Raw genomic sequence first — 16,693 nt, 5'->3', positions numbered from 1 at the left:
TCACCTGCACCAACTGCATTCTCGCTTGTCTGAAACATCCTACAGGTGTGAAAACACCCTCAGCCTTCCACTCTCACAATATCAGCAGCACAGGGTTGTTAATGAATTAGTCTGCTAACGAGGTGTGTTTCAATTAGCCCACAGTTAATTAATTCCCAGTTTCTCTGTTGAGTGCGAGATCAGCACTTCGTCTGACCTCTGGTGGAATCCCACCCAGACAAGCTAATTTGGAGAAGCCTTATTCTTGGAACACTATTTGATGGTTGGTGTGTTTTGTCACGAGTGGGCAGAGTCAAACGTAGCTTTCAAGACAAGCCAATGGCTCAATGTATGAGTGCATGGAAGTAAGTATGCAAGGAGTTCTTATGGTGAGACCACAAGGACGTGCGCAACAGACAGATCAATCAATTATCAGGAGGGTTATCAAATATGGAGGTCAATGCAACGGCAAATACAGCTGCCAAGGGAGCATGGAGCCTGCTGTCGTCAACACCGCTGGTCTGCTATGTCATCCTAGTGCTGGTGGGCATTCTGGGCAATGGCATGGTCATCTGTGTGGTGGGGGAGAACATCCTGCGTCAGCAGAAAGTGTACCGCAGCTCAGACATGATTCTGGTCAACATGGCCTTCTCCAACCTGATGGTGTCTGTGGCGAGGAACTTATTGCTGGTCTTGACAGACCTGGGGATCAAGGTATGAAGGGATGGGAATAAGGAGAAATAATGGGTTGCGAAATGGATGGGATAATTTGGATAGTTTGGTGGGTGACACTTTATTTTGAGTGGTCCTTTTTAGATGAAATAAACACTCACTGGACTCTCAGTAACATGTCAAAAACATAAGAGGATTAGGTTTCGGATTAGGGTTAGGATTAGGTCTTGGTTAAGGTTGGTATGGTTAGGTTTTGTGTAATGGCAGTAACACATTAACAATTCATCTACTTAATGTATGTAATGTATCAACAGAACATTACATGATATTTACTTCAGTGTATTCAGAGGCTTCACTACGGCTACTTTACTAATATGTTGTTAATGTGTTACTGATAATCTGTTAAGAGTTTATTAATCATCTACAAAGGACCACTCAACATATAGTGTTGCACTTTCTGCTTCTCTTGAACCAAGTTATCTCAAACACATTCAGTGATGTTGAGGTCTGGACTCTGGGGTGGTCAGTCCATTGTTCACCTTCTTTGTTTGATGTGTCCGTCTCCTTTTCTCAGTAAGGTTCTTCTTGAACAGCTACACATCCTTTCAGACCCATAGCGCTGAGTTGTCTTCTCACAGTGGAAGGATGGACAGAAACACCTGTGGATGTTTTTAAAGCAGCTTGATTTTCTCCTCTCTTCCCTCAAAGATGAAATAAAATATTTATCTCCTCAGAAATATATTTTAATAATGAATACCTTATTGGCCTTTTTACTAGAAATTGAATAATTAAAGGGTCCCTGACTTTTGTGCAATAATGTATATTTCAGGGTAGCAAAGAATAAAGTAGTTTTATTGTTTACTTGTCTCTAATTTGGTCCTGTCCTCATGCTGGTATATGCTGTGTGTCTGTTATAGATGTCACCCTCTATGAACTGGTGTCAGATCCTGATGGGCATATGGGTGTGGTTGCGCTGTGCCAATGTTTGGTCAACGTTCTTCGTCAGTGCATTCCATTTTCAGACCTTGAGGCGGGTGGCCCCTCCTATGGCTAGTCTAAACGGCTCCCGAGGGCCCCCTAGATCTCTGCTGATGGGCTTTGTTCTACTGTGGTCCCTCAATCTCATCTATTCAATTCCTGCTTTTGTGTTCTCTACTAAAGGAGACAAGAATGCTACTGAGGTAAGGAGGAAAACCTAGTATTGCATCAATAGTACAGACAATGAACTATACCTTAAAGGGCCCATATCATGGACAATCAAATTCTCTTTCTTCCTTTTATTTAAGCATTTGCTCTACTTAAAGTAGAAACACACAGTTCACCCCCCAGTTCATACAATTGAAATAGAGTTGCAAAAACCTTAATTTTGAATTCAACATGTTTGTGATGTCACAACCAAGAACACATTTATATATTCTCTTACCATTCAGCCTACAGCAGTTTAGATGCCCATTCCTGTTCAAGTGTTGCAGAGTGTTGTTCCTGAGTCTGTAACAGATTTGCTGGTGTGAAAAAACAATTAAACGTTGTGCTGTTCACGGCTGTCAGCAAGTAAATGGATAGTTGCTGATCCTCAAAGGACCTATATATTTTAAAAAGAGATGTCTGTTCTGTTCAGGCTTCACCCTGCACTGCTTTTTAATGTGCTGCGCCTCATGTAATTTGTAAATATGTATGTAAATGTGTAGTTTCAGCCAATCAGAACAGATGCTATTTACATATATCAGTGGTTTGGGCACAATAACAAAACCAGGCTGATTTTAAAGGATTGAAATGGTTCAAATAAATGACTATTTTGATACATAAAACCAAAATTGGGAAAAAAAGGGAGAACAACAGAGAATATGGCTCTTTCGAAATTGATATCTAGACCACAAGTCTCCAAAATATGACAAACCCTATTTTTTTCTACAATATGGATCCAAAATCATGTCTCTGAAAATCCTTCAACCAACTGCATGGTAAATAAAATATGATTATAAGATAAAAAGTATATTTAAAACTAATACCAGGAGTTAGGCTTATAGTAATGTTGAGCGTGACGCTTTGGCATGTTTTGTGATAAAAAAGTGAGCGAGTGTCATAATCCCACCTCTCAGTTTATGTTCTTCTTCCCCGATGCAGACATTAATGTTAGTGAGCAGTACAACACGTCCATTGCTGGGCTGTCTGTGGGATTTCCCCTCCACCTACAGTGGCCTAGCCTTTGCCACAGCTTCTATGGTGATCCACGAGATCATCCCCATCCTGCTCATGAGCGTCACCAACCTGGGCTCACTTATCACACTGTACACACATGGAAGCAAACATCACCCTGCACACAAGAGTCAGGGCATGCCCATCATGCACCGAGTCCCTGCAGAGAGACGAGCAGCCAAGGTCAGGACCAAGAGCTTTAAAATAGGCAGCTAAAATGTTGGGAGCTCCAAATATTGGAGTTTAAATGATTTAACTGAATGTATGTCTAGGTCAATGGCACCCAATCCTGGTCCTGGAGATCCACCACCCTGGAGAATTTCCAATCCAGCTGACCTGGCTTTAATGTCCCTAAAGAGCTTTATTATCTGGTTCAGGTGTGTTAAATTAGGATTGAGCACCCCTGGTCTAGGTGGATTGTGCTATAGCACCAGTGAATCTATTTATGTTCTGCTATTGCGATGAAAACCTCCGAGTTTTTGATAGTTCATTTGCTCTTTTGATTCAAACTTTCAGGCGACAAAAAGTGCTAAACATAGCAGAATAGATCATTTTAGGCGGGGATGGACTGGCCATCAAGAGGACCAGGACTAAAAACCCTAAACAGGGAACTACAAATGAGGGGGTCACGTCAACAATGCAAGACAAAAGGCCTGAGCAAATACAGGGGTGTAAATACACTGAGGGGAAACAAGAAACACCTGGGAGTAATGAGAGGGTAGGGCTACAGACTACAGATAGGTGGGACAGATGACCTGGGGTGCAGGACCAGGGAGGAGACACAGACCAAAACAAGAACAAAAGCATATGGCCTACATTAAAAAAAGCACATGGTACAAGACATGAGTGATGATAAACAAACGTGGACACAGACAGAAACAATGTTACAGGAGTGACCATATCTAGACATTAATGACCCACTGCTTTTTCAATGTGTGGCCATCTGCCAGTCATGCAAATGCCAAATGAACTTCTGGTGGTGAAAGTCTTGTGGCAGTGATGACGTTCACCAACATTAGGCCAATGCACTCGTGCAGTCGACTGCCTACTGCCAATGTGTAAATGCAAGCTTCAGTAGCCAAAAAAAAGAGCAATATTACTTGTTTATTGCATTCATTCTTATACTGTGTTTACATGTTACAACAAACCAGATATACCATTGTTTTTAATGCAGCAGGGACATAAAACTCTGTCACCACCAGCGGTGATGGCAGGATACCACAACAGTTCTTCAATTTTGTAATAAGCTCAATATTCATTTTTTGGGAGCCATGGAGGCCAAACAACTCAAAGTGTTGAATTCCGGGCACCTTGGATATAAAAGAAATAATAAAACAATATAGTGCATCTTCCTGACTTTTTCCCACCTTAAGTGGGTGACATGGGCAACATGCCAACATTTGTGTGGCTGCATGACCCTGTCAGTCGCAGACCACTCTAAGACACGGACTGATGTTTTTTCAATGTCAGCATGTAAATGGAGATATAACAGTAGATATAACTAAACTACAACCCATATCATCATGGATTAGCAAGAAACACATGGCTTACCTGACAAGCAACTCTTTGAATAAAACAATGGCATTAAGTATTGGAATAGAGATAAACTCAGGGGCTCATAATTATGCAAATTAGCCACACCCACACAACAGATGCAGTGATAGTACAATATTAATCCAGTGTATTTAAAACATCTTGTCTCTCTCTCTCTCTCCATTGTATGTATGTATGTATGTATTTGCATGTATTTTGCAATTGGTACATACTCCAGTTTCAGAGGGTAACTCAGAAGTAAAGCAGTGAGAATATGCCAAATGTAATGTCTTATCTGTCCCTTGAATTTGTGCACCTGTATAGAAAATAGAAAAATGAAGTCTTCTTATCATATATATACTTTCATTCTCCACAGGTGATCCTCGCCCTTATCATTTTATTCATCACCTCCTGGGGTGCCAGCGTCGTCTCCATGAACTACTTTAACTATAACCGTGGTCCATCATCTGCATACTTGCTGGTTGTGGCACGTTTCACCAACAGTGGCTTTATAGCTTTGTCCCCTTTTATACTGGCTATGGGACACCGGAGACTCAGAGCCGTCATTCTCAAATGCAAATGTTAAACATGATGGACTGTATTCAGGTAGTGGGATTGGGTCTCGGTCTCAGTGTGGTAACAGCACACCTCCATGCTGTATTTAAAAAATGTCTGAAACCTGAGTTAACTGGGGAAAAAAATCAAAGGTGGACTTTCTAGAAGCGCAATATTATTTCCTCTGATGTCCATTTCTGTCATTTTGTGTTGCTGTTGTGTGAGGATATTCATTTACAATAGCCTTCATAGATACACACACATTGGGGACTGACAAATATATGCAGGGGCAAGAAATCTTAACCTCTTATTATCCATCTGAATTTACGTGACCAAATCATAAGGCAAATTATTCAGTAACTGCATGAAATAAATGCAATATTTATTTATTTATTTATTTTTAAAGTTCCCCTCAAATGAACATAGTTATGATCATACACATATTGGTATATGCTTACAATTCACGTGGTAAAGTTAAACCTTTGGGGTAAGAAGTTCCTGTAGACAAGGCGTAAAAGTTCCCTCAGGTATATTTGCTCAAAAATAATATTTAGATTTTCATCATAAACATCATCTAAGATCTGATTTTAGAGGTATGTGTTCACTGCAGTTTTACTGGGTAGCTAGTATTAGTGTTTTGTGTTTTGTCCTAGATATAATAACTGTTAGCAAAAATTAGCCAACATTTTAGCCATCTTGCTGGATGAGTTTGTATCTTATAGTTTATCTTTTATAGGAGTTTTATAGTTCAGCAGAGTTCCATCCACATCTGATCTGTTGTCATCATTTCCTCTAATCCTGTGTAGGTTTATGCATCATTATCCTATACATGGATCAATGACAACATTTTAAATATGACCATTTCTATCTGCATGTATGCATTTATATCTATGTGTATTTTAGATCTTGTTAATACAGTTAATGTAACCAAAGCTTTTCATCGCCTTATTCAGTTGTTAAAACTGTGCTGGTCTGGTTTTGACCTATCTGGTTGTACCACCTGACTTTTCAGACTAATTTCAAAGTAAACAGACATCTACTTAGACATTCATAGAAACCTCTGTACTTTTACTTGGGTTTATACTTACATTTTTTCAAATGATAAACATTATTATAAAAATGACACATTTTCATGTTTCTGCCGAGGTCAGACCACCTGATATGGAAAACTAGTTATGGCCATGACACAAAAAACACAATTTTTTCTAAAATATGTAGGCTACTGACCTTTGCATTTCACAATAAAAGTTACTTTGAGTTTTCTTCATGAGGCCATACCCTGACCCCTTTCATGAAACCATGTCAAAATAAAAGTCCTTTTAGTTGTGCTGCTAACAGTTGAAGTAAGAACTTGCAGACAAACATTATCCAGTGAGTTGGGTGCTTCAAAAGTTGCCTTATTTTGCAATGAGGTTTTAAATGTAAAGTTTGCAAGCATAAAATCATGCCAAAGCATTTTATTCAGAATTTTATATAATTAAATGACCTTTTTTATTAGTTTACTTAATCAGCATATATGGTTGCACAGATGTACTACCTGACATGTTTGGACTTTTGTAAGCAAAGAGAAATTAAAATGAATGTTACATGGATGCACAGAAAATTGTTTCACATGTCTTTACACAAGATATCAGTGGTCCAATCTACAGTAAGTACAGTTTTCACTAAAACTAGGGAGCACAAGCAAAAACTCCTTTGTGTGGAACCCTTTTTGTGGGATTCCTCAGACTGTATCTCATTTTTCCTGCTGTCATCTTTTGCTTACTCACTTGCTCATAGGTACTCCGGTTAGTGTTTTTGTGGCAATAAATACAGTGAAATGCTTTTTTAAATTATTTATTTTTTTATAAATCTGAAGTGAAAATTGAAATGTTAAATTCCACTCTGGTCCTTTGCTGCTATTCCAAAAAATCAATTTCAGTTCAATTTCAGAGAGTAAACCCCTTTAAAAAATTCTTGTTTAAAAAATCATGAAAAGTATTCCATTTCTGAGTGATGCCTGAATCTCAAAAAATTTGTAAGTAAAAGATTCCAATTAAAAATTCCTTTTCAAATGATTTTGCTTTTATATTTTTCTTACTTTCTAACAAGTCTTGGATCGGTACATCATTTTAATATCACATATAACACAATATATTGCTGCTGTCAGGACAAAACCTTGCATCTCAATTTTTTGATGTTTTTCAGTTTTTGATGTAATTTGAAAACACCTGTTACCCTTTACATTGCCTGTACATTTCTTAAAAATGGACCAAAAGAAATGAACCAGAATGACTTGGAAAAAAAGGCTGGTTCCATTGACTTACATTAAAAGTAAAGTAGGATTTTTCCTTTTTCTGTAAAGTTACCATTTTGGAGATGCAAGATTTTGTTCGGACAACAGCGACATACTGTATATAAATATCAATATTAAAAATACTGCTAAAATAGTGGGAATCACAATATACAGGAGATCACGGAGCATTTACTATGATAAAGTAGAGTGCAGATTACTTACGTGCTGGTTTGTAGAGCTCAGCTTTTCTCTGAGTGATAGTTGTATAACTTGTTGGTGGTAACTGCAGTCTAGAGAAATTACATATTAAACATTTAAAACAGGTGACATCATTCTTGCTCTTGGAGCTCAGACCTCCTGCATGTCTCCTGCATCACTGTGCTCCTGAAGAACCTAATTAGCAGTGTGGTGGGTTGATTAGGGTTGGAGCTGAACTTTAAACCGTGTAGAGCTCCAGAAACAGGACTTGTAGCAGGCAGTGATTCTTCACTACTTACACTACACTAGTTGAGTACACATAGCAAAAGAAATGAATAAAGGAATAAATGAAGCAAATAAAAAAAAAAGAAAAAAGGAACGGCATCTGGGAATCAGTTTAACTAACTTAGTGATTTGCATATTGTGCTTTATTACTTTTTGCTTACTAATAAAACCTTGGGCATTCATGGTCACTTCCTTGGTTCTGAGCAGCAGCAGGCATGAGGCTTCTTTGCACATTTGCACATGTTTTGCACTGACTTTTACATATTTTATAACATGTGAGATGTCTATATGTAGCTCTACCAAAATGACATCTTCTATTTAATAAAGTTATAGCCTGAAGTGCTTATGTCTTGACAAAACCTCCAAGGTTTGACCAACATAAGATTACCTTCCGTCCACAGAAAGCTGTACATTTGTCTGAGTGACAGACTAGATCGATCACTGGCTGTTCTGAATGGCAATGTTATTTGCAGTTTTCACTTAAAGAAGAAATCGATAATTCAATGGTTGAGATGTAAATGAAGCTATTCGGTCTTTCACATAAAACAGTGCATTGTAGAGGAACTGATGGTGACAGGATCCAGCGGTTGCAATGTCTATAATGCAAATCTAGTCATTTTATTTGCTCTCTAATATTATCACTGCACCACCACTGTGTATTCTGAGTGTTTATATGTAATGCTGTTAACCCCCTTACAAGCCATGAGCCAAAGTTTTATTACACACTTCTACAACCTACAAATAGCTCCATTAGTTTGCATTGAAGTCCCTGTAGTTACTGAATAATAAGCCTTTGTATGAAATAAAGCTGGAATGTTAAGGGGGTTAATGGTGAAATATAGGACAATAAGTTTTCTCTGGGGACTATTTTGCCTTACAACACCCTACATATACCTTCACACCATGAATGGATCTAAAAAGTACATAGTAGCCCAAACGCTTATGTCCAAACTATTGTAAAGCAATGGCTATGGCACTGGGTAAGCTATTTTCAGTAGTCTGGTTCAATGGCTTTCTGTGAGGCACCTTTTAAAGGTATTAAATGCTTCTATCACTGCTGTTGTGAACAAATCTATGTCATTTTCTGTAGAACAGCACATTTCACATCAAATCACTCACCAAGTGTATTTTGGAGGATTTTTGAAAAATAGGCAGAATTCCGACAATGGTTTAGACAATGGTTGTCCTTTGTCCTTCCTAACAAAGAGGATATATCCATTTGATAGAATATCCACTCTTTCCACAAGAATGCAGATACAGTAGTTATTGCATTAGATATTTACTACAACTTGTCTTTGGGCTCAGGTATACCAGGTGCCTCCAGGCTGTATAAACACCAATGTTTGTTCCAATGGTGATGTAAAATGTACAGAAATCTTGTAGCCTAGTCATCAGAAAAAAATCCCATTCCCCTATCTTTCTCTCTCACTGACGATATCAGCCGCACAGTTTGTTGATTTATTAGCTTGTTAACTAGGTGTGTTGCAATTAGCCTGAGTTAATTAATCCCTCGCTCCCTAACAGGATGCACGCTCAGCTCCTCGACCTAAAGACGCCACTATTTGTAATGGAATCTCATTCATACACAAGACCCTAATTGAACCAAGGTGAGAGCTTGGGGACCTGATCACGAGCAGGTTGGGCCTGCTGACCTGCGTTAAACTGGAAACCATGGAGACAAGACCGTGCTCTGCTTAGGATTGGTGATACTCACTCTATGGAGGTGGGATCAGGTCAAAGTCAATATGAAGTTGTCATCTGAGAAGAAGAACATCTGATAGATAAGGACCCAAGGACAGAATTTGGCATTGAGAGAAGGACTAGATATAGTAGTGCAGACCTCAATTGGATTTAATATTTAGTCCGTCTTCAGAAATGGAGTCCAACAGAACAGTTATTCCAATCAAAAAGGTCCTAACAGGGCAGTTATCATCAGTGCCAACGGCTTTGTACCTCATCTTGGTGCTGTTAGGCATTTTGGGAAATGCCTTGGTAATCTCTGTGGTGGGGGAGAACATCGTACGGGAGCACGGAGGTGGACGCAGCTCGGACATGATCCTTGTCAACATGGCCTTTTCCAACCTGATGGTGTCTGTGACGAGAAACATATTGCTGGTCGTCTCAGACCTGGGGCTCGAGGTAGGGGGTGATGGAGGAAGAAGCATGTAAAAGTATAGACTAAAATGTCCATCATTGTTTTAAATACAGATTAGCCTGTAGATGTGAATTACAATGGGCTCCGAAAGTTGGAATCCACTAGTGAAACAGCTTCTGCATACGTTTCTGATTTTATTTAAAATTTGTCATTACAAATTAAATTATCCGCATAAGTTTAAAGGAAAACTTTGATATATATGGAATGAACATTGATATATATGGGATGACTTGAACTAACATGTTCATTCCATATATGTCAATATTCATTGTAAATATATCAATGTTCATTAAATATTTCTTGTTTGGCTTGCCATAATACACACACACACACACACACACACACACACACACACACACACACACACACACACACACACACATATGACCTTAGTTAGAATACAAGCCATTCATTTCTAAAATGATAATGTTCTTAATTTATGTTACTAATAGGCACCATTAATTGATTAAACAACATTTGTAATTATGTAATTAGGCACTAATTATCAACTATTAAGCAGATAAATTAACTATACAAATAGACACCATTAACAACCATCAACAGATTACACTCAGAACAGCACAGCTATTAGCAATTAGTCACATCAATCCATTTGTTTTTCAATTGAATTGTTCATTCCATTTGAAAATGTGGAGTAAAGAAGGCATTAAAATAGACCAAAACCACCAAACCTAAATCAAATTGCATTCATCAGAATGTCTTTGTTTTCTTCTATAAAGTTCCCATTTTCAAGATGACAGTGATGACAAGTGAGTGCATGCATGAATGTATGCACCATGTCAGTCTAATATTAAATGAATAACTACCATAAACAAATGTGGTTTCCTACATAAACAAAATGAACAAAATTTAATAACAACAGTGCTGTGCAAAGTGCAGAATCTGTATAATGATTAATTAAAGGGTAAAATGAGTGCTGAGGTGGCATTTATCAGGGTTAAGCTTCACATTATTCCATGCAAAGTGGATTATCTGTGCATCAGTTAATGTGTATTAATTACTGATGTACTGAATGTGTTTTGTGAATGATGAGAAGCCATTCTGTACGCTGCTACATCAACATCCAGCCTAACCGGTTTGTTTCCACTAATCTCGGCTTAAGATCTTCGCCGGATATATGATCTAGAACACAAATATAAGTTCACCTTTTTCTGTTCACCAAGATCTTTCTCTGTCCACGAAGAACAGGGCCTATCACCAACATATGAGTTCATGCTTTGCCTTTAAATGCCCTCTTCTGATGATCTTTCTGATCTCTTTTCATTTGAAGGTGTCACCCAATAAAGACTGTTGTCAGCTGCTGATGGGCATATGGGTGTGGCTTCGTTCAGTGAATGTTTGGTCAACGTTCTTCCTCAGTGCCTTCCATTTCCACATTTTAAGACGGATAGTCCCTCCGATTGTTAGTGTGAATGGCACCCGAGGGCCACCCAAAGCCCTTCTAACAGGGTTCTGTTTCATCTGGACCTTCAATCTCATCTACTCAGTACCTGCTTTTGTTTACTCCACCAATGGCGGAGAGAATGCAACAGAGGTGAGGACAAAATAGACTTAGATATAACGGTGTTGTAGATGTGTAGCCTTCCAAAACACACAAAAATGACCCTAGCTGACCTTCCTGCTTACATTAAGGGTAGAAAATGAATAGTGCAGTGTAGAGGAGTGGCTAGACAATCCAATTCAGTAGGTTTACATGCAGGTTTTCACTTAGAGCCCATATTATAAATATATACATATTACATTTTGTTTAGTGTGTGTTTAAATTTTCATTTAACCATTTTGTTTACAAAGGTGGCATATTTGTTATGTGTTAACAACAGTCATAGTTAATTTTTCCTGGAGCATTTCCAACCTTTCTGTGTGTCTTTGATTTAAATAGACTAATAATGAAGACATTAAAACTATTTAGTAGTGTATATGGACTCAATTCAATAAGAAATATTGTATTTCTACCAAAATTTAGACCACCTTCTTCACAGCACTGCTGATTGGCTGAAATACATGACAGACGTTCCACTAATAGCATTTCTCACATTAAAGACACAAATAGTAAACAGGATGATATCTTAATGTCACAAAAGTTGTAAATAACATCTACTTGTTAAAAAACATTGTTTAAAATGATTTTTAAAGATGTTACTCAATCATGCAGAAGCATTTGAGTACTTAAAGTTGCTTTAGAAACAACTTTAAGAAAACGGAAAATCATACAATCGTGTGTCCAAACTTTTAAGATGAAGTGACCCTTATTAGTCCCATAATGGGGAAATTTCACTTCTGTAATCTAACCCATCCATGCTGTGAAACATCCACATACACACTAGCGAAGACACACACTAGGAGGCAGTGAGCACACTTGCTCAGAGCGGTGGGCAGCCTTATCCACAGCACTGGGGGAGCAGTTTGGGGTTAGGTGCCTTGCTCAAGGACACCTCAGTCACATATTGTCGGCTCAGGGGATCGAACCGGCAGCCTTTCGGAGGCAAGGCTGGTTCCCTAACCTCCATCCCACGACTGCCCCCAGGGGTGAATGTAAATGACAGGTAGTGTATATAAGTGTATGATCTCTGTTCTGATTGGTTGACTGAAATGAGGCACACCACAAGAAGCACTACAAAAAGGAGTGTGGACTAAAATGAATGCCACAATTTTTTTCTGTTACCATTGAAATGTCAGAATAAAACACTAGCTGCTCATTTCGGATGTGTGGATCCTTTGGGAAGCTGCAATAATGCATTTGTTTTCCGACAGCCAGCAACAGCATAACTTCCCCCACATTTTCCAGTCTAATCATTCTTCTACCGACTGTTAACAGGAACAACATTCTGTATCACTTCACTGTGAATGGACGGGACTAAAGAGCCATAGACTGAATGGGTAGCCATATGTAATTGTGTTCATGCTTGTGACAGCAACCATGTTAAATTCAAAACACTTATTTTCCCTTTATGGGGTGTATGTAATGGGGAATGGACAGTACATACAGTCTTTAAGAACAATTCAGTAGTTTGTTAGTAGAGCTTTGATTGACTTTATGGAAGAATAATGTGGTAATCACCCTCCTTTCCTCACTGACTACTTGTTCTTTCTCTTTGGTTATGTACAGACGTTAATGTTGGTGAGCAGTACAACACGTCCACTGCTGGGCTGTCTGTGGGATTTCCCCTCCACTTACAGTGGCCTGGCCTTTGCCACAGCTTCCATGGTGATCCATGAGATCATCCCCATCCTGCTCATGACCTCCACCAACCTGGGCTCACTGCTCACACTGTATGCGCATGGAAATGCGCACAGCAAAAGCAATAAGGTCCAGGATGCACCGGTCATACGCAGGGTGCCCGCAGAGAGACGGGCAGCCAAGGTGAGGCCACTTACAGTCATACATTTAACTTTTGGTCTATTCAACATGGACCAAACATGCCCCAAAATGTGCAGTTCTGGTTCTAAAATCTGATTGGCTGAGCTCAACATACTTAACACACTCACACATACGGGACTGTGCAAAAGTCTTAGGCACCTAAGCAAACTGTTCAGAACCATTTATCTCAGCAGTAACAGTGTTTGTGACAGTAAAAACTACATCTAACATTAGAATACATGCAAATAAACATAAACTTGCAAAAAGTGCAAAACTTTCTTGTTTTCAAAAAATCAATCAATTAATCAATGAAATGATGGTGACCCTCCCTCATTTACAACAACAAGTAACTGATATTCAACCAACCAACCAACCAATCAGTCAATTCATCCATCCATCCATCCATCCATCCATCCATCCATCCATCCATCCATCCATCATCAGCTGAGGGGGACCATCCCTCATTTACAACAGAATTGTGATATTCAATCAATCAACCAACCAACCAACCAACCAACCAACCAACCAACCAACCAACCAACCAACCAACCAACCAACCAACCAACCAATCAGTCAATTTATACATCCATCCATCCATCCATCATCAGCTGAGGGGGACCATCCCTCATTTACAACAGAATTGTGATATTCAATCAATCAATCAACCAAGCATCCAACCAACCAACCAACCAACCAATCAACCAACCAATCAGTCAATTTATACATCCATCCATCCATCCATCATCAGCTGAGGGGGACCATCCCTCATTTACAACAAAATTGTGATATTCAATCAATCAATCAATTAATCAACCAACCAACCAACCAACCAACCAACCAACCCATCCATCCATCCATCCATCCATCCATCCATCCATCCATCCATCCATCATCAGATGAGGGTGACCATCCCTCATTTACAATAAAAAAGTAACGTGATATTCCATCAATCAATCCATCCATCCGTCCATCTGTCCGTCCGTCCGTCATCAAATGAGGGTGATCATCCCTCATTTACAGCAAAAAGTAATTGTGATATTCAATCAATCAACCAATCAATCAATCAGTCAATAAGTCAATCAATCAAAGGCAACACAGAAATCAAGGATTGAAGTAGATTGACTGTAAAACCTTATGCTGAGAAAAATCTTAGCATAATAATCATCATAGTAAATTAAATAGTAAAAAATCAATCAAATCCAATGAAACTGTTAAAATTACAAAAATAAAATCAATGACAGATCTAACAGTGATATAGGAATAATAACTATGGTTATAAAATAAACTAGTCACTAAAAAGTAAAGCTTGATTATAAAATAAATAAAAACACAAAATGTAAAACAATAACCAAAACAAACCAGAATCAATAAAAAATGAACTAAAATCACATAAAACACTTATGGAGACAAAGAATAAGTGTACATATTAATGCGCCTATGTGTGTCTATTATACGTATAGCTTGTTATATCACATGTATGAAATCTGTATCATATGTACCCCTTTATCCATTTAAGTGATTCTCGCGCTTTTCTCTCCTCCTCAGGTGATTCTAGCCCTGATCCTTTTGTTCATCATGTCCTGGGGTGCCAGCGTGATCTCAGTAAACTACTTTAACTATAACCGCGGTGCCTCATCAGCGTACCTGCTGGTTATCGCACGTTTCTCCAATAGCGCCTTTATTGCTTTGTCCCCCATTATACTGGCTGTGGGACACCGGAGACTCCGAGCAGTGTTGAAGTCCATCATTTCATACTGACACTCATCTAAACGCTCAGTTTACTGCCAAGCTGCACTCTCTTGTCTTGTGATCTGCAGGTTTCTGAAGGACTTATTACTCAGTGGGATCATGTTTCTTCTTTAATTTGCATTATTTCATAGTTTTAAGGCAATTAACACTTTTTTCTGGTCCACCAGCATATACAGTAGAACAAACATGCTTTATCCTTTTTTGAATGATCCAGAACTGTAAACTTTAGAGAGACTGATACTGTCATGGTAGGCCTGCATGTCATCCACAAATACTGAGTCATGCCTACAAAATGTGTTATTTTTGTGCCTTTTATGAGGGTTAGACTGTAACACTTTATTTAAAATGATGGAAATTATGGTTTTCAATAAATTATTTTCTGTATTATTTTACATCACTAGAGTCCTGTGCCATGCAAATACACTATTTAACATTATACGTCCAAACACTTTTTCACAGAAGAATCTCTGTGAATAGAAAATATCCTGGCAAACTATCCATCCATTTTCTAAGCCACTTCTCCATCAGGGTTGCGGGGGGATGCTGGAGCCTATCCCAGCAGTCTTTGGGCGGAAGGCAAGATACACCCTGGACAGGTCACCAGTCCATCGCAGGGCAGACAGACAGAGACACCTAGGGGCAATTTAGCATGTGCTAAACTTTGGGCTGCATGTCTTTGGGAGGAAACCCACGCAGACACAGGGAGAACATGCAAACTCCACACAGAGAAGACCCTGGTCGCCCAGCCAGGGAATTGAACCCAGGCCCTCCTTGCTGTGAGGTGGCAGCGCTACCCACCACACCACCGTGCCGCCCTCTTGGCAAGCTATTAAATTAATAATACAACACTTAATTTTTTATCTTTATGATGGTGTTACTATGCTTACCATAAATATTCAAACTGATTTCCATCTATCCCAATGAAAATATTCTATGCCTTGTTTTATACCAATATTTTGAGCCACTGGTTATGTTTCAATGATGTCCAAGGTTATTTTGCATCTTTTCAGGATTTTCGTTTTCTTTTTTTCAGTTTTAAACAGACACCATATATTGAGCCACTGCTTAATTTTGCTTCTATACCAAAATGTTAAAGGCGTGGTATGAAATGTTCCATTCAAGGGAAACGTACAGAGTCAGAATTGCTCGCAGTGGTGGTGATAGGAACCAGATGTCGGCGGGGTTTCCCTTACAGAAAACTGTTGCGCAACGTGGTTATGAGCAGGCTGCCTGATGGCTAAGACATTGTTTAACGACAGTTCTGAGACATAAAAACAGCTGGAGAGATACCTGCAGGTTGTTGCAAAGTAAAATAGAACCCAAAGATTTTCATACCACTATTTTACCATAATAAACCCTACATATAAAAATTCAGAAGACACGCGTGGGTTCACTGGCTTTTTTATATTAAATAAATGACAGAAATTAGCCAATTCACAAAGATTTACCACTATTTTACCATAATAAACCCAACATATAAAAAATTCGGAAGACACGTGTGGGTTCACTGGCCTTTTTGGATATTGAATAAATCACAGAACGTCGCCAGAAACTAGCCAATGTCACAAAATATATTTTTAAATAAATTGTTTATACATTTTCTGTATTTAGCGCATTGATTTCTGAACTCTTATTTTGACAGGGCTGCTCGTGTGACGCCACCGTTTTTACGGCCGGTTTGACATTTGGCGCGCTGAGTTGAAAGCAGCTCGTGGGA

At 38.8% G+C, this 16,693-nt stretch overlaps 2 protein-coding genes across 2 annotated transcripts; both read left to right on the top strand.

Moving 5' to 3' along the window:
- Positions 1 to 429: 429 nt before the first annotated feature.
- LOC108429608 (olfactory receptor class A-like protein 4) lies at positions 430 to 4,966 on the top strand. The gene is made up of 4 exons (XM_017701472.1): positions 430 to 693; positions 1,569 to 1,832; positions 2,776 to 3,030; positions 4,757 to 4,966. The coding sequence occupies exons 1-4, from the start codon at positions 430 to 432 to the stop codon at positions 4,964 to 4,966; spliced, it is 993 nt and encodes a 330-aa protein (XP_017556961.1).
- Positions 4,967 to 9,568: 4,602 nt separating this feature from the next.
- On the top strand, positions 9,569 to 14,985 carry LOC108429609 (olfactory receptor class A-like protein 4). Its single transcript, XM_017701473.1, has 4 exons — positions 9,569 to 9,832; positions 11,140 to 11,403; positions 12,976 to 13,230; positions 14,773 to 14,985. Exons 1-4 carry the CDS (start codon positions 9,569 to 9,571, stop codon positions 14,983 to 14,985), a joined length of 996 nt encoding a protein of 331 aa, XP_017556962.1.
- Positions 14,986 to 16,693: the final 1,708 nt, after the last annotated feature.

Source organism: Pygocentrus nattereri, chromosome 1 (assembly GCF_015220715.1).
Source record: "Pygocentrus nattereri isolate fPygNat1 chromosome 1, fPygNat1.pri, whole genome shotgun sequence".
Classification (NCBI taxonomy): Eukaryota; Metazoa; Chordata; class Actinopteri; order Characiformes; family Serrasalmidae; genus Pygocentrus; species Pygocentrus nattereri.
The sequence above is the reverse complement of the archived record's forward strand: the minus strand, read 5'-3'. Positions and strand labels throughout refer to the sequence as shown.

Excerpts from the sequence above, each read along its gene's own strand:
- LOC108429609 (XM_017701473.1), top strand. The coding sequence starts at position 9,569 with ATGGAGTCCAACAGAACAGTTATTCCAATCAAAAAGGTCCTAACAGGG. Across the intron at positions 9,833-11,139 it reads TCTCAGACCTGGGGCTCGAG|GTGTCACCCAATAAAGACTG; the intron begins GTAGGGGGTGAT and ends TTTCATTTGAAG. Across the intron at positions 11,404-12,975 it reads GCGGAGAGAATGCAACAGAG|ACGTTAATGTTGGTGAGCAG; the intron begins GTGAGGACAAAA and ends GGTTATGTACAG.
- LOC108429608 (XM_017701472.1), top strand. The coding sequence starts at position 430 with ATGGAGGTCAATGCAACGGCAAATACAGCTGCCAAGGGAGCATGGAGC. Across the intron at positions 694-1,568 it reads TGACAGACCTGGGGATCAAG|ATGTCACCCTCTATGAACTG; the intron begins GTATGAAGGGAT and ends TGTCTGTTATAG. Across the intron at positions 1,833-2,775 it reads GAGACAAGAATGCTACTGAG|ACATTAATGTTAGTGAGCAG; the intron begins GTAAGGAGGAAA and ends TCCCCGATGCAG.